Genomic DNA, 17,777 nt, shown 5'->3' on the forward strand with positions numbered 1-17,777 from the left:
GGGTTTTTGCAGGGATTTTATTTTATGTAGGTTTCTGGGCAAGCTGTGCTGCTGAAAGTTTGGGGAGCTCATGATGCGCTCAGCTGGGAACGGGGCCCCTCTTCCCCCGCAGTCTGGGCGTGTGCGGGGGGGACTCGGGGGTCTGGACGGGATCAGTGAGGAGCCGCGGTTTGTGGGAGCGGTGCCGGGAGCGCGGGGTCCGTCCCAGCCCAGCGCTGTCCCCGTGTCACCGCAGCGCCATCCCCGCTCCGCCCGTACGGCACCTCCCGGTGGGCGCCGCCATGACACCGTACGGCCAGCAGGGCCCCTGGGGGCCGCCATGCTGCCGCGCGCATGCGCCGTGCCCGGCCGAGCGTCTCCATTGAGAAGAATGAGGGGCAAGGGGCGGAGCCAAGGCGCGAGGAGCCGCCGGGGGGGCGGGGCTGCGCTCCGGGGCTCCGGCCATGGCCACAGTGGATGCCGAGGTGAGTGAGAGCGGCGGCGTCCATCTACCCGTGCGGGGGGAAGGAAGATGGGGGAGCGTGGAGTGGTATCGCCCAGGGCCAGGCGGGTTCTGTCGGAGGCCGGGAGGGGGGCCGTGCCCCCGCCGCCCCATGGTTCAGTCCAACTCCTCGGAGGGGAAGAATGTGGGAGCTGCTGCCATTGTGTGTAGGGGGGCCCGGGACTCTGTATAAGTTACACCCCTCCACGGTGAGTCAGTGGTATGTGCCATACAGATTCCGGGGCTCCCCCCAATGGGAGCGAGTGCGTGTGGCGGAGGCGGGAGGGGGGAGCGGCGGGGCCGCCATCCATGTTCCGGGGCCGCCCCATGCGGCGGGGCGGCGCTGGCGCGGCTCCATCCAGAGTCCGGGGCCCGGCCGGGCGCGGCGGCGGCGGCGGCGGGCGGGCCGGTGCTATGAGCCATGCAGGGTCCGGGGCGGCGGCGGGCGGGAGCATGCAGGGTCCGGGGCCGCGGGCGGGAGGAGCCCCTGAGGGAGCCGGGGCTGCGCGTCCCGGGGGAGCCCGGCCCGGAGTTGGTGCTGCCGGCGCTGCCGCTGCGGTGACACGGGGACAGAACAGCCCTGCCGTGCCTCCCCGGAGCCGCGCCGACCCGCCTGGGCGCTCCCGAGCATGTACAATCAGCCATGGAACGGTTCGGGTTGGAAGGGACCCGAGGATCCAGTGGCACCCCTGGCATGGCAGGGACACCTCCCGCTACCCCCGGCTGCTCCAAGCCCGTCCAGCCTGGCCCAGGACACTGCGGGGATCCCGGGGCAGCCGCAGCATCCCTGTGCCAGCCGGGCCGGCCCGGGGTGCCCGCAGAGCCCCCGTCACAGCCGGGCTCGGGGGAACACGGCCCCGCATATCCGAGAGCGGGCACTGCCGTGGGGTGGCGGCAGCCGGGGCTGTGACCGTGCCCGGCAAGTGAGGGCACACGGGGCTGCAGCACCGCTCAGTGTGCCAGCCCCGGCTGTGCACAGAGGGTAACCTTGGCACAGTCTGTGCCCTCAGGTGAACGCTGCAGAGCAGCTGGGCTGGGCTGGCTGCTGAGCCTTCGTGCGCTGAGAGAGCCACCAGGTAATGACACAGGTGTGCATCGTACACGGGCTGTGACACAGGTGTGCAGTTGTACAGAGGCTGTCACACAGGCGTGCATCATACACAGACTGTAATACAGGTGTGTATCATTGTCAGACTGTCATACAGGTGTACACTTGTGTATGGACTGTCATACAGGTGTGCAGCTGTACAGAGACTGGCATACAGGTGTGCTCTGTACATGGACTGCAATACAGGTATGCAGTTGTACAGAGACTGTCATACAGGTGTGCACTGTGCACAGGTTATAACACAGCTGTACATTTGTACACAGACTATAATACAGGTGTGCATTGTACACAGACTGTGATCCAAGTGTGCATCATTGTCAGACTGTCATACAGGTGGGCACTGTACAGAGACTGTCATACAGGTGTGCAGCTGTACAGAGACTGTCATACAGGTGTGCACTGTGCACAGGTTATAACACAGCTGTACATTTGTACACAGACTGTGATCCAAGTGTGCATCATTGTCAGACTGTCATACAGGTGGGCGCTGTACATAGACTGTAATACAGGTGTACAGCTGTACAGAGACTGTCACACAGGTGTGCATTGTGCACAGACTAATACAGGTGTACACTCATGTATGAACTGCCATACAAGTGTACAGTTGTACACAGGCTGCCATAAGGGTGTACAGTTGTACAGAGACTGTCATTCAGGTGTGCATTGTGCACAGGTTATTACACAGGTGTACATTTGTACACAGACTATAGTACAGATGTGCACTGAACACAGTAATACAGGTGTACAGTTGTACATAGGCTGTAATAAATACAGGTGTGCACATATGTACAGGCTGTCATACAGGTGTGCATCATTGTCAGGCTGCCATACAGGTGTGCAGTGTACACAGACTGTGATCTAGCTGTGCATCATGCACAGACTGTGATCCAGGTGCACATTGGTGGGTGTACAGACCCACTGCAGCTTGTGCCCACAGCCAGGTGTGGTCACTGTCTGGGCCCCCCAGGTGTGCCAGGCTGGCTCTGCCTTTCCCAGCTCTCTCTCTGCAGTGGCAGAGCTGTGCTCTGGCCTGTGTGGGGTGAGGTTTGTGGGACGGCCACTCAGGTGACACCAGCAGTGCTTGGAAGTGCTGCAGACAGCTTGGATTTATTCTTCAGACAGGATTCCCATCATTGTTGGAAGAATGTCCAATGCTTCCTTTATGTTTTCTGTTCCATCCCAACTGGCCTGATCCTGCTGCCTTTCCCTGCTGCCTTTGCAGAGGATGAGTGTTAATTTTCCCCTGTGACAGAGGAATCAGCCCTTGAGTGCCTCTGTGACTCCATGGTCCAGTTTTGCTTCCAGGAGAGTGGAAGGGCTGTAACTGGGGCAGGAGTTAGCTCATAGCTCATCAACTCCTAAAGCACAGGTCAGTCCTAACCCTGCAGACACACAGGTTTTATTTTGGGAAGCATCTCCAGGGGCCCTGGCTGGATCTGCCCTGCAAGCAGAGCATTAAGAACCACTGCTCTCAGTCAGGCACAGTATCCCCAGATGTTGCTGTGGATTATGGGGAGGGAACAGTGACTCATTTGGAGTTTAATTCCTCCCCTCCCCCATGAACTCAGTTCTGTCTGAGGCCAGATCTTGCTTATACCCCTCTGAGGCCAGAGGGGAGGAAGTTGGTGTAAGTCAGGCTGGAATGTGGGGACTGGAGGAGAAGCTCTTTGCTTCCCCAGTGCTGGTGTGGGAGAGCAAGGAAAAACATCCCACATTCTGCCAAGTGCAAGATGGAATTGTTTCACTTGGTGCAGAGAGGTGCAGAGGTGTGTTTTTGGTGTGTTTTTGGAAGGAGATCCTTGCTCCCAGCAAAGAGCTGGGAGGGAGTGGGCAGGTTGGGAAGGTGATGTCTGTGTGTCTGCAGGGAGTGCCCAACCAGCTCTGCTGGCAGCCACTGAACTCCAGACAAAATCTCCCAGTCTAGAACAGCTTCTTGCCAGATCTTAGTGTTGATGGCTGAGGGAGGATCTCTTTGAACACCAAGTTCTTGCTAAGTCCTGTGAACTTCAGTTGTTTTTCTTTTCTGTTACCTCTGTCCCAGGTGATCTCTGTGCTGGGGAATGGCTGTGCTGCAGTCCTTAGGTGCAGTAACCACGAGGCTGCAGAAAAATCTGATTTTGCTGTTGGATTTCTTTAGCAGATGTCTTATATCCAGTCCAGTTTGGGATTGTTACGTGCTTCAGACCTACTGCACTAAAGTTCAAACTTGAAGGAATTGAGTTTTGAGGAATTGAAGCTCTCTCAGCCAGTATGTATGAGGTGCAGGTTGATCAGATTTGATGCTGCTCCTCCAGTTTGCAGCAGTTTGCTGGAGAGCTGCCCTTGTGTTTGTGTGCTTCCCAAAATACTCGTTTGGTGCAAGTTTGAACTTCAGGCCGTGATGTTTTTCCTGGGGCTCGTGGTGAACTGGGGAGGCTGGTGCAGGAAGTGAGGAGTGTGTGTGTGGCTTTGAGTGAAGTGGTTCCCTTAGAAGTGACACTGCATTTTTCATCTTTTTTTCCCTTCTGTCTGTTCGGATCTGTAAAATCTCCTCTTCTGGAGGTGCAGCTTTGATCTCTAAAGTGACGAGCTGGCAGAGCAGGCAGAATTCCTGGCTGGGCATCTGGGATGGGCTCAGCACCCAGCAGCTCCCCACACTGGATCTGGGATTTTGGGATGGGTTCAGCACCCAGCAGCTCCCCAGGCTGGATCTGGGATTCTGGGATGGGCTCAGCACCCAGCAGCTCCCCAGGCTGGATCTGGGATGGGCTCAGCACCCAGCAGCTCCCCACACTGGATCTGGGATTTTGGGATGGGTTCAGCACCCAGCAGCTCCCCCCACTGGATCTGGGATTTTGGGACGGGTTCAGCACCCAGCAGCTCCCCACACTGGATCTGGGATTTTGGGACGGGTTCAGCACCCAGCAGCTCCCCACACTGGATCTGGGATTCTGGGATGGGCTCAGCACCCAGCAGCTCCCCACACTGGATCTGGGATTTTGGGACGGGTTCAGCACCCAGCAGCTCCCCAGGCTGGATCTGGGATGGGCTCAGCACCCAGCATCTCCCCAGGCTGGATCTGGGATGGGCTCAGCACCCAGCATCTCCCCAGGCTGGATCTGGGATGGGCTCAGCACCCAGCAGCTTCCCAGGCTGGATCTGGGATTCTGGGATGGGCTCAGCACCCAGCAGCTCCCCAGGCTGGATTTAGGATTCTGGGATGGGCTCAGTACCCAGCAGCTCCCCACACTGGATCTGGGATTTTGGGATGGACTCAGCACCCAGCAGCTCCCCAGGCTGGATCTGGGATGGGTTCAGCACCCAGCAGCTCCCCAGGCTGGATCTGGGATTTTGGGATGGACCCAGCAGCTCCCCAGGCTGGGCTGAGCAGTTCTCAGGTCAGGGTGATGCTGAGGCTTCTCCCTGACTTTGATCCTGCCTCTCACCCCCTGCAGCCAGTGCTGGGAGCTCCCTGAGCCCAGTGCCAGCTCAGTCACCTCCCCACAGCATCAAGGGCCAGCATTTCCCCAGCTGTGCCTGGAGAGAGGCTCCTGCAGCAGGTGCTGAGTGCAGGAGGGATCCCAGGAGCAGGTGGGGAAGAGCTGCAGACTGGCACTCTGTGTCTGCCAGGTGTCACCATCCAGCTCTGCTTCCAGGCCTTCCCTCCCTCATTCCCTCCTGCCAGCCAGGAGAGGCCTCTGTGCTTTTTAATTCACATTTCAGTCACTCAGCTCAGGAAGACCTGGTGTGTTTTAAACCCCAGCACTCCTCCTCTGAGCTGTGTCCTGCAGGGCAGCTGGATCCCTGAGGTATGTTCACACCACACTGAACACACAGAGCATACCTGTGCTCACTTGTGGTACATTTCCCAGGGGCACCAGGTTAAAGCATTTGAACTCTGTCTTTGGGCAGAAATAGAAGTGGTGTTGTGTTTTGTCTTTTTTTTTTTGTTTGTTTGTTTTGTTGGTTTTTTTTTTTTTCCCTCTCTGATACTCATAAGGAGGTTTTAGAACTTTTCTGAAGTAGAGAGGTTACTTTGTTAACAAGATAATAATTAGACACAGCCCTGGCCCTGGTGAGGTCTTATCCTGTGTCAAATAGGTGCTAACTTTTATTTTTTCCATGAATTCTCACATGTTGTGGGCTGGCAAAGGCCCGTGGGGAACTCATCCTTTTCTTCCATCTAGAGAAACTTTAAATAATAACAGAATGAGCAAATAGGACTTGTGAAGCTTTAAGAAAGCCTTAGAAGTGCCCTTCAGCTGTGCTAAGCTGATGTGACTGAGCCAATGTGACTGAAGAGAGCATCTGAAGAACATTTTGTCACTCAAGGCAGAATCAAAGGCCTGGGTTATACTTTAAATAAACTTTTCCAATATAATTATGCTGGCTGGAGAGAATGATTTTTCATTTCTTCTCGCTGAAATTGTAATAAAAGTCCTTGCTGTGGATGCAGCTTTATTAGTTTAGAGGTGATCCCAGACCAAGGGGGCTTATTTTTTGCTTTTCCAAGCAGAGCCTTGCTCTCCATTTGAGGAGTTTTGCCCACATAGTTCTCTGTCCACAAATACAAAGGAATTGCTCTCCCACTGCTGTGTCAGCAGAAACCCTGGGAGAGATGCAGTTACCAGCAGAAAGCCCAACAGCAATGAGGAGAAGAAGCAGCTCCTCCATGGGGGGAGCCTCTTGGAGTCTCCCTGCTCTGGGAGCAGCTGAGTGAGGAGGGCACGAGCATCCCTGGGCTGTCCCAGTTCCAGGGTGCACCAGGGCAGCTGGTACTGGGCTGGTCTGGAGTGCCAGTCTGAGCCTTGCTCTTTCCCACCTTGCCTGGGCTCTGTCCCTTCCCCTCTCCACCCCAGAAGTGCTCTTCCCTGTGGGGAATGGATTCATGGAAAATTCTCAAAACCTGACACAGGGCTCACATAGTATGCAAACCTTAAGATGAGAAATGCTGAAATTTGCTGTAAATCCATTTCCCACGCTTCCCCTCTTGCTTTTCCCTGGCAAAGTGCTGGTTTGGGCCACTGCACCCCAGAGAAGGAGGAGGTGAGAGGGGACTGTGTTTTGTGAGGGGTTCAAGGAGTCTGTTTGGGTGCTTGAAGACACATCTTGGAGAGTTCCCTCTTCCTGGCTGTTGAGGCAGCCAAAGGTCACCACGGAGCTCAGGCAGCTGTGTGTGGATCAGGAGGAGCAGAGAGCAGCCCTGTGAGTCTGTGCTCCCTTGATGTGGGGCTCTGTGGGCAGGGACATCCCATTGCTGATGGCTGGAGTCTGCTTGAAGTGGTGAAGTGAATCCAAGAGGGAATGAGGAGTTTGGGGTGGCCCTCCTGGCTCTGGAAAGTTCCTAAACCCAGAATAAACCATGCTTGGAAGAGCTCTCAGTGGGGTATTGCTGTGTCTAAAATAGAAAAGCTTCTCAAAGCTTTCCTGCTTTTAAGTAAAACTTTGTAGCATAGAAAGTATCAAGCACATCCAGCACCTCCTCTTTTCAAGTAGGAAATGTTGCTCCGAGAGGATTCCTGTTTCCTTAATGCCCAGCTCAATCCCCACCATTGTTTTGCCATTTGCTCCTGTCTCAGCCTGGATTTCTATTTGGGATGGTTCAGAGCTGCTGCCTGACTGATGGCACAGGCAAATCCCGAGGCAGGTGAGCCCACCTGAGCTGTCTGGGTGTACCAGGGGCTGGCTTGGGGGTGGGGGTGGGCTATTCCATATTAATCCATCTTTTTCAGTGTCTCCTCCTGGCAGGAGAGCTCTCTGAGGCAGTGTCAGTTCAGGACAGGGAGATGCTGAGTGGCAGAGCAGAAAATTCAGGTCCACTTCTGTTTGCATAAGGCTGATCATCCTGCAGAGCCAGCACATGGACAAGGAGGAAATTTGCAGGTGGTGCAGCTGGGGAGGAAGTAAATATGGAGCAAGATAACCAGGCTGACATGGATAAACCCAAAATAAAGCCAGGTAAGTGACTGAGCGTTCCAGGGAAATGTGAAATTGTGTGAACAGGGATAAAAATAATGACAGTGATTATATCCTGGGGTCAGCTGGGCCAGAAACTGCTCCAGAAGGTGCTGTGAGCTCAGTGCAGCATTTGCAGCAGCAGCAGGACTGGGGAGCTGAGCTGGGTGGGGATCAGAGGTGCCCAAAGATGGCACAGATCCATTCCCTGTGCTGTGGGCACAGCCAGCCCAGGAGCCCTGGGAAGCTGCAGCAGCACTGCCTGCTCCTGCTGCCCTTGCTGGTGGGAATCAGAGGAATGAGGAGTTTATTGCTTCTGGGGGCAGCCAGGATGAACCTGATGGGCTGAGCCATCCCCAGAGAAGGGAGCAGGGCATGAGGCACCTCTGTGCAGAGGGAATGGCACTGCAGGTGTCTGAGCTGCTGCAGGCTGTGCTGGGGCCTTGATTATGGTCAAAGTTGTTCAGAGTGCTGCTTCAGGCTTTTAATTAATTTGGAACTCAAGTGCAGATGTGGACAGAAGGATTTGAGCATGCTGTCCTGCAGAAGGGAGCCCTGATCTCCCCAGGCTCTTGGCCATGACCTGCAGGTGCATTTGAGTACAGCCCTGGGAGCAATGAAATACATCTTTCCCTCCTTTTTTTAATTTTTAAGCATCAGCTCCTGTTTTCTTGAGAATCTCTCCTACCTTCTTCCTCTCCAGTTGCACATTTCCAATCCTTGCAGTTTCAGAGGAAGTTTTAATAGGTAATTTCTCCCACAGGCTCAAAGCCAGAAGGCAAATTACCCCAATGCTTTATCCAGCTTCACTGGGAATTAGGGATGTTTCATACTGCTGACCCAGAGCATTCAGAAGCTCTGCTTCTCTCAAAAATCATAATATTGTTTCAAGAAGTGGGAAATTAAACATGCACATGGTAGAAGACTTAGAAAGGATTAATGGGTTTCAAAATTACATGCTTCATCCAGCTGCTGATTTGGGAATTGAAATTATGCCTGTTGCAGAATTGGGAGGGAGGTACTGAAACGTGGTGTTCCTCAGCATCCAGTGAATGCAAATATCCCAAATCTGTGATTCCAAAGCCTTACCCAATTGCCAGACTGACTCCACGTTTGATGCTGGGTTGGCTCAGCCCAGGTGGGAGCAGCTGGGTGGAAAAACCCTCAGTGCATTTTATTTTGTCTTCCCTGTAGTTTAATTTGTCCTGATTAGCTCAAGAGTTAATGAAGAGCTCCTGGGGTGTCACCCAAGGCACATTTTTAGGCTGCTTTGACTGAAGTTCATTCCCTGTGTGTGAGTTTTGCTTGGGGCACATGGAGGATGCTGGAGGCTCCTCTTAGCTCCTCCTGCCTTGTCAGGAGCATTTGGGATCTGATTTGGGGCAGCACCTCCAGCCTGGAGGTCACTGGGACCTGCACTAAATAGGAGATGGCTGTTGAAGTCACTTGCATTTTTGGGACCTGGGAAATGATCTTCATTTTTTGATGCATTTCATATGTCCACTGAGGCTGGCAGCAAATTTACAGCCTGTCAAGTGTGGGTTTGGAGGTGTAAAGTAGAGAATATTTGTATTTGGGAGATGAAAGCATTAACAATGGGCTGGGAGCTGGTTTGTGTGGTTCCATGTAGGATCCTGCCAGTTTGCACATAAACCTCCAGATTATGAGAATCTGAAACATGAGTCTGAATATTTTATTAATTGAAGAGTATCATTAATATTTCATGGCTTAAATCAACACCCAGAAGGCTCTGCAAAAAGCACCACTGCTGCACTGGTAACCAAGACATGAGGTGCTTTTAATTGCAAACTTGTTTGTAATGGCTTTTGTTGGCTCTGTGTTTTAAGTGTTAAGGGTCTGTGAGTCCCATACATTTGAAATCCTTTTGTTCTTTGGATTAGGAAGGGTGTTCTTTAGTTGTGCTGGGCTGGATTCAGATTGGTGCTTTAAAGCCTTCTTAATATGCAAAGGTGATTGTTTGTAAGGTGTCCTGTCGGGCCTGGAGGTGACATCTGGAATATTTCATCTTTTTTGCCACACTCTGAGGACAAACAAGGACTGTTCCTTTAAAGATGGCCCTGGATGAGCTGCAATATTTCCTCTTGCTGTAGTGCCAGCTCCTGTAGCTCCAGGAGCATGTGTGGAGAGGTGAGGTGAAGGTCCTGCCTGTCCTTTAGTGACATCCCCCTGCAGCAGGGAGGTGCCACCAGTGAGCAGACAGACAAACTGCAGCTCTGCCTGCTTTGAATTTGGGAATTCACAGCGCCAGGAGCTGCCGGCGTGCAGCGTTGGGAAAGGCCAGCGAGGGGGGATCATATTCTGTCTTTTATTTCCACTCTGGTTTCTAGGAGCTGCAAGTTGTATTTCTCATGGGTTTTTTTTCAAGATTTTTAAAAGATTTCTGCCACACACAGTGAGCTCCATGCCTATCTCGCACTTCTTCTGGGTTTTTATTGTGAGTTTTGTTGTTTCCTTCCCTGTAGAATGTGCCCTTTGTGCTGGTGATCTGGTTATGTTCTTGTGTTTCTAGGAGTTTGCCTTTCATAAGAGCATGTTGGTATTAATCATTTATGGCTTTTATTAAAACCTTACTGGTTTGATGTTTTCTCAGCCTTCCAGACTGCCCTCACAGAGGCTGCTTTATAGACATCATTTATCTCCTGCCCCTGGCTGACAGCAGCCCCAAATTTTCCCTCCTTCTGCAGATGCTGGTGCTTTGTGCAGGGAGGACGTGCACGTTGTGTGGCTGTTGCTGCTGGGATTGTGGCTCTTGTGTGGGCTGGAATTGGGGTTTGAGGCTGCATCAGTGACATGGGACACATGGATTGTCCCCATCCCCATCCTCATCCCATCCCATCCCCATCCCCAGTGGCTCAGGTACTGACCCGGTGTGACCCCAGGGCTGTCACAGGAGGAGAGGAGGAGGAGAAGGGCAGGAGGTGATGAGGAATGAGGCTCATCTCTCAGGTCTGGGCCTTGGCCAGTGCTGGCAAGCTTGCCCAGCCAGTTTGCCTTTCTCCACCGGGCCTTTGTTCCCAGCCGTGCTTCCCATGAAAGGCAGGAGCTGCTCCATTGGCTGCCGGGAACCTCCTCCCCACACTGCACAGCCCTGCAGGGGATGAGCCCCAGGGCTGCCTGGGGGCTGGGAGCCCCGGGCTGGCACCTGTGGGGATCCCAGTCTCCTCCTGTGACAGGGAGGAGAACCAGCTGGGAGGGGGGATTTCCATTGTCTGCCTTGGGATGAGCCTCAGCACCCTGTGCCTCTTTAGGGTGGGCAAGCCCTAAGGACACAGCTTGGATATTCCCCAAGAGCAGGGAGGTTTGGTCTGGTTCCCCTCACTCGTGACCCAGCAGCTCGAGGCTGGCGTGGGCAGAGCTGCAGAATTTGCAGACGTGGCCAAAGAGCTGCAGGAGGAGGAGGAGGAGGAGGCCCCGTGTCCGTGTGTGTTTATACTCTGCCTGCCCAGGATAGCCAAAATTCTTCTTTAAATGACCAAAACTCCTCAAGTGGAAGTTGGAGTGGGGCTGCCAAGAGTAACTCCTGATGCAACAGTGTCTGCTCTACAGAGAGATGTGAATGTTCCCTGGTGTGTCCCGGTGACTCAGAGCCCTCCCTGCCCCATGGTGATGCAGTTGCTGATCCCTGCCAAAGCAAGCAGTCCCCACAAGGAGATTAGACAGCACTCCCTGCCCCCCTGCTGGGTGCTCGTTAACATTTCCTTGCCCATGTATTATTAATTAAGCTAATTTTTATTGCCCTCTAAGTGTGGAGGGTGCTTTGTAAGCTCGGAGTTTGTGTCCCATGTGTGAAATGAGGCTTGGACTATGTGGTTGAGTGTTAAGGAAAGGTGAATCTATGGCTTTGGCTTTCTTTTTTCTCTCTTAGCAGCTGCCTGGCTGGTGAGTGTGCTGCTGTCTGAGCAGGGGCCTGAGGAAATGCTGTCTGTGCAGAATTAGTGCAGACAGACAATAGGACTTAAGTGCAAGCAGAATTTGCAGCATTGACCCTCCATAAGACAGAAGATTAGCCAGACTGGAATATTATATTAAAAAGAGTTTTGGGACCTGATCCAAACCTACAGAAGTCAGGGAGGGATTTGCCATTGGCTGCAGTGAGAGCAGCCTCCCTGCAGTGTACCCAGGCAATGGGGCAGGCAGCAGCTTAAACAAAAGAAGTTAAAGAAGTGTCCAGGCAAGGCTGGTTGAGGTTTTGCTGCCTGTGGTGCTTTTCCCAGCTGTAAAACAGAGGTAATTTTCTCCCCAAAGTTCAAAGGCTTGACTTGGTGTTGGAAGCCTTTAACTGGAATTGTTGAAGAAGTGCTGAATGTTAATTTTTAAATATAGAGATTATCTTCATTAGGTAAGAGATGGTGAGTTACATAAGGGTCACTATTTTATATGCTCCGGGTTTTGGCTTTATTCCTTGACATCTGGCCAGGCCTGATGAAGGGAATAGAAAACTTCCAGAAGCCCTTTGTAAAGTATGAACTATTTGTGATCAAAGCCAGTGGGACTCTGAAGGTCCAGCTCATCCTCTCTGGACTTGTGCTAGCAGCCATGGATTCACCTTGAAAATGGGACTTGTGATCTTTCATATGTTCTTATTTTGTTCTTAAATTAGGCTAATGCATCCTGTTCCAACTGATGCAATTATTAACAAACCTGGGCAATTATGACATCTACTGTACAGACATTCTGTGCTCCTTGCTAGGAAAAAGACACTTTTAATAAACAAATCCACCTTGACAACCTGTCAAGGACTTTTCTAAAGCAAAATTGAAAGAGTCACCTCGGTGACCTTTCCTTTCTGTTCTGTTGTGTTTGGGTTTTTTACGTGGTCTTGCAAGGGCACAGCAGCTGCAGCTGGAGGGTCAGGCCTGGTTTCAGAGGGCAGGGAAGTGCAGGAAGCAGGGAGGGAATCCCGAGGGCTGGGTCCCCCCACCAGCATCCCCTGCCCTGCTGTGCCCCAGTGCAGGATCCTCCCAGCCACAGCCTGCATCTGGCCTTGCAGAAACCCTGGGAAAACTCTGCTCTCTTGGTTGGTTCAGCTGTTTTACTTTTTAATTTTTTTTTTTTAATGAGAAAAAGCTCTGAGTTTTTTGGCACAAATTCTCAATGCTTTCTTTTATTCCACATGTGACAAACTGATGTGGTTTCTCAGCCTGGGTAGGATCCATTCCATCGTGGGCTGCCACCAGGAGCTGAAGGCAGATCTTAAATCCTACTTAAACCTCCCTCTCCAGCAGATCAGCTTTGTTTGGCTCTGGGCACAGGAGTGGGAAGGAGTGTGTTATATTCAGTACTAGAAGTGAAATTGCATGGAAGGAAAATCAGCCAGGATTGTTTTCTCACTGCATTATCAGAACTGTGTGAAGGTTTGGCCAATGGAGAGTTGTGCTAACTGGAAATATCCCTGTGTGTCATATCACCCAGGGAGGAAAGGAGGAGGAAAGAGAGGGTTTCCTGCCTCTGCCAGACATTCCCTGCTCCTGGGTGTCCCAACAGTTTGTTGTTCCCTTGCTGCCTGGGGACTGAGAGACACAGGCCACCTCTGCAGGGGAATTCCCAGGAAAATGGACAACCACAGAATCACTGGCTCAATCAGGCTGGAAGGACCACAGTGGCTCATCAGACCCATTTCTTTCTGTGGGAATTCTTGAATCAAAATGTTTGTTAATCTCCATGTGAGTTGAGCAATGAGTTTTCCCAAGCTGAGTTTCAGAGCTAATCCCCTGTAGCCACTGCCATTATCTGGGTGCTGTGTCCCCTCCCCTGAGCTCCCCAGCTGTGCTGTGGCACTGGGCACATCTGTCCCTCCCCACAGGAGGCTGTATCACCTCCCTGCCTGCTGGGCTGGGCAGCTGCTGGGGGGAGCAGTTAACATCTCTATCTTTTCTAGTGCATCCTCTGAGCTGCTGATGTGACTGCAGCAGCTTCTCCAGGGGTATGGTGCCCAAAATCAGATTAAAACCCCTTTCCTTGCCCTGAGAGCCCCCAGGGGTGTGATGAGGGATCTCCCTGTGGCATGGGTTGTTTATATGAACACAGTTCCATGGGGGAATAGCCCATAGTCCAGGGCAGAGCCAAAGCAGGAGGAAGAGGAGCAGGGCAGTGCTGCTGAGGGCTCTGCTCTGGAATTACCCAACAAGGCCAGACTGGGGGGTTTGGGACTTGCAAACATTAATGCATCAGAGCAGTAATTACTAATTATGACAGTAATACTGTTCCAGAGCATTCAGCACTGCAGGGAGAGCTGTTTGTGGTGACACAGGGGCACAGACACTGGAGCAGGCTGCAGGTCCAGGCCCTGGCTGTGTGGGCAGGTGTGAGCCTTGCCTCCATCCAGGAATGCTGTGTGGGTGTCTTGGATGGCTTGAATGTGGCTGCAGCTTTTGCTGGCAAAATTAGCCTTCCTGAGTGAGTGAGCTGCTTCCATGGCATAAAGATCATTTTGGATGGGCTCCTGGGCTCCTCCCAGCCCTCCTCAGCAGAGCAGCAAGAAGCAGATGTGATGTGTTTTCCCCTCAGTTACAGGTTTATCCATTGGATTTGTAGAAATAATTGGCAGGATGATCATGGCAGCTCCTTTGCATGCTGCAAACAATGACTGTTAATGAAAATTGTGTTTGTATGATGATGATACCCAGGTTGAAGCTCTGTGTGGGGAGTTTTGGGGCACAGCCCATGTTGGTGTCAGCACATTCAGGCAGGAGAGCATTTCTGTTGGTCTAACTTTGACCTGTCACAACAGAACTGCCATGTATAGAGGTGCCTTTATCAGGAATGACTAAAAAGATGCCAAAATCGTGGTTGACCAGTCTTCAGGTCCTTGGATTAATTGACTTCTTTTTTTACATTATACAGTTCCAGCATTTGTCATTCTGCCTGTTTGAATTTTTGTATTTTTCTTTGGTTTTTGTTGTAATGGGGAAGAAGCTATTTTGGAATTGGGGAGCTGGGCTGGAGGTGCCAGCTGAGGTGAGGCTGGAGCACATCCCAGTGCTCTGCTCTGTGTGCCATGGTCCAGGTGCATTGCTCAGCAGAGCTCAGAGGGGACAGAGGTTCCCCAGAGCTGTGAGCAGGCACAAGGAGGCACCTGAGCATTGGCACTGGGCTGGTTTGGAAGCTCGCAGCACAGCCGTGGGTAGCAGGGCCTTGGGTCAGGTTGCAGCAAACCCTTCAGGTTTCCTCAGGTGTGGAGGCTCCCTGAGCAACCTTGGCCCTGTGTTCCCAGAACAGGCAGGCTCTGCTGCTGGGATCCTCACAGTTCATGGGACTTCTCCACCTCTGAATTTTAATCCAGAGGGGGGAATAAATACTGTTCATCCTCTTTGCTGCTTGGTCTTTAACCTGTGCAGGTGGTCACAAGGAGCTGAGGCCAGCTCTGAGCCAGGCTTTGAGCCCCACTTCCCTGGAGCTGGTCCTTCCTTTGCTCATTTTCATAATCCACCCTGAGGATTTTTGTGTCTTCATCAGCTTCACCGATGAAGGATTTGCTTAAGCTTTGAAAAAAAATTTTTTTTTGCTTTTACTCTTCAAGCCAGACACCTCCAGGACTTCTCCTGCTGCTGCTGCTTAGTTTGTGTGAGTGGTTTGTGCTCCCATGTAGCAAATGTGGCTCCTGCAAGGAGCTCCCTTTCCTCTCAGAGCCTTCTGGAAGCTGTTGGCAGAGCCAGGGTTAAAGCCAGGTGAGAGGAAGCCCAGGCACAGAGGGACAGTGTTTGTTACATAACAAAGGTTGCCTTTAAACTGTGTTTTTTATCATGGGCTACACATCAGAGTTAGCCACGTCCTTGTGACCAGTGTGGTGCAAAGGAGTCCAAGTGTGTGTGGAGGATCTTCTGAGCTCTTGCAAAGTTCTCCAGGGTTAGGACTGGGCTGCAGACAGCCTGCTGCAGCAGACACAACCCTCCAAGGATGGATTTTGGCAGTGGGTTCCATCACACAGCAGCCTGGTGCTTGCTGTCTGTCCCTGCCCAGCTCCAGGGGTGACAATTCCAGCCAGGACACTCTCCCCACACCCTGTGCTGAGCATGCCTGAAGGGACAAAGGGGATCCCTGAACCAGTCTGCTTTGAGGATTATTTCCTAAAGCATCCATGTTCCTTACAGCAAGGGCCCCTCTGCTAAGCCCTGCAGGGTGCAATGGGATCCCCTGGTCTCAGTGAGCTGCTGGAATGTCACCTAACTTGGATTTGTCCAGTGAGGGGAATTCTGACCACATCTCCTGCTGCAAGGATGACCTGCTGGACATGCAAGCAGGGATTTACTCTGCCTTTACAGAAAAACACATCCCTAATTCCTGCAAAGTCAGCTGGGAATGGCAGCCTTGTGCTGGGCATGAAAGGATGGCTCATGGAGGGGAGCAGGGCTCTGGTCAGTCATGGGGCTCCTGAGGAGAAGCAGACATGGGGCTGAGCTTCTGGAATTCCTTACTGGGATGATCTACTTGCTAAATTATCGTTCTGCCCAGCAGAGGATGGGAGATGGCAGTTCCCTGCTCTGAGGGAGGTCTCCTGGTCCCATTTTACATTGTTACTGTCTCCTTGATCCCATCCTCCGTGGGGCTCTGGAGTCCTTTTGTTCTCTGCTCTACTTTCCAGTATTTTTGTTGCTCTAGCAACACTTGCAGCCCCAAAGCAGCGGGATCCTGGTGCTAACACAATGCTGCATTTGAAAGAAGGAAGCAGAGCACGACAGGTGATCTTCAGCTTTTGTATGGAATGGCTGTGCCTTGAGATGGGAGGATGAATGGCAGGTTGTGATGTCTTATTGTCTTGCATCTGGCATTGCTTTTGTCATAAAAGGTGAGAAAGAGTTTTGTGTTGCTGCCACAGCTGTAGTTTGTAAAGTTGCTGTGTTATTTTCCTTGTGTGGGGTAGGTCAGCACTGGTTGGAGTGGGGCTGTGGGAGCCAGGCCCATGGCAGGCAGCTCCTTCCTGAGCAAATAAAAAATGTTTCCCATGCCCAGCAACTCCAGCAGCTTTGCAGGCTCCTCCCCAGAGCTGGGCTGCCACTGGACTGTCCTTACAGCATGGATCCACTGACCTGCTGGCCATCTGCACTTCTGGAGGGGGATGGAAAAGGGTCCATTTTTATATCAGAAAACCTTTCCTGCAGAACTCAGGAGCCTCTGGTGCTCTGCACTGCGGTTTGTGGGATCCTGTCAGCTGCTCTGGCATTTTGTAGCTTCTCTATATATGGTGAGAGTGATACAGGAAGATGCATTTAACACCTTTTTTTTTCCTCCTGAGTGCTCTCTCATGCTTTGCCACTGTGCTGCAGACAAGGCTGGCAGTGTAAAAGCCACCTGTAGGTGCTCTGTGGGTAAGAAGAGAAGAAATCTTTTTGAGATTTTGGGCACAGCTTCCCACAGCTTCCTGCTGGCCCAGCCACTGCTGCAAGGACCTGAGTGCACCCTGTGTAGATGGAAGGGAAAACCTCAGTAGGCTCCTCAAGAAGTTCTGTCCCAGCTGCCAAGTAAAGTTGAAATAATCCATTATCTGCTGCCTTTCACCCAACCTTCCCTCCCAGACCACTGAAAAGTGTTGGAGACTGTGATTATTTAAAATGTATCCTCAGATACCTGAATTTTGTGGCAAGTAGAGTGTGAAGAGTGAGTACCAGCTATGGGATTGATCGTGTTTCCATTGGGTCATCCCTTTTTATTTAGATTTTAGGCTCAAAATCTTGTTTTTTCAAGCTGGTATGGTTGCAGATACTCAGTCTGCAAGATTTGGTCATCATTATCAAACACTTCCCTTCCTGGGACCAATGGTAGGATATTCCCAAGTCATTCCTTTTCCTCTCTTGGGTGCTTTGCACTTTCTGGACCCCTGGCAGCCAGCCTAGATGGGATCACTGTGGTGTGGTGGTGGAGCCGCCCCAAATCTGATGAATCTGGGACATTTCTGTAGCACTGGAAGCCTCACAGGCTCCAAGGGGCTTGGATTTCCAGTGCTTGGGTGTCTTGGTTACATCCTCCTGTGTCCCTGGTGAACTCCTGATGTGGAGGACAGAGCATCCTGCAGGCCACCACCCTCCTCAGCAGCACCAGCAGGATTATTGAAGTGGTGCTGTTCTTTTGGTCCTTTTGGGCTGTTGCTATGACTTGTGCAAGAACCCATGGACAAACAGGGAAGTTTCTAGAGTCTACAGAACTAGACAGAAGATTGTGTTTGCCCTTGCAGTGATAGATAGATAGATAGATAGATAGATAGATAGATAGATAGATAGAGATAGATAGATAGATAGA

The 17,777-nt window shown here is 52.0% G+C and overlaps 1 protein-coding gene across 1 annotated transcript in view; it reads left to right on the plus strand.

Annotated features, from left to right (window-relative positions):
• The first annotated feature begins 426 nt into the window (after positions 1-426).
• EHMT1 (euchromatic histone lysine methyltransferase 1) overlaps positions 427-17,777 on the plus strand; it is a 122,911-nt gene continuing 105,560 nt past the window's right edge. Inside the window, exon 1 of the mRNA XM_066562675.1 lies at positions 427-464. Coding sequence (XP_066418772.1) covers positions 444-464 — 21 coding nt within the window. The 5' untranslated portion in view covers positions 427-443. The remainder of the gene's footprint in view (positions 465-17,777) is intronic.

This window comes from Molothrus aeneus, chromosome 19 (genome assembly GCF_037042795.1).
Source record: "Molothrus aeneus isolate 106 chromosome 19, BPBGC_Maene_1.0, whole genome shotgun sequence".
Lineage (NCBI taxonomy): Eukaryota > Metazoa > Chordata > Aves > Passeriformes > Icteridae > Molothrus > Molothrus aeneus.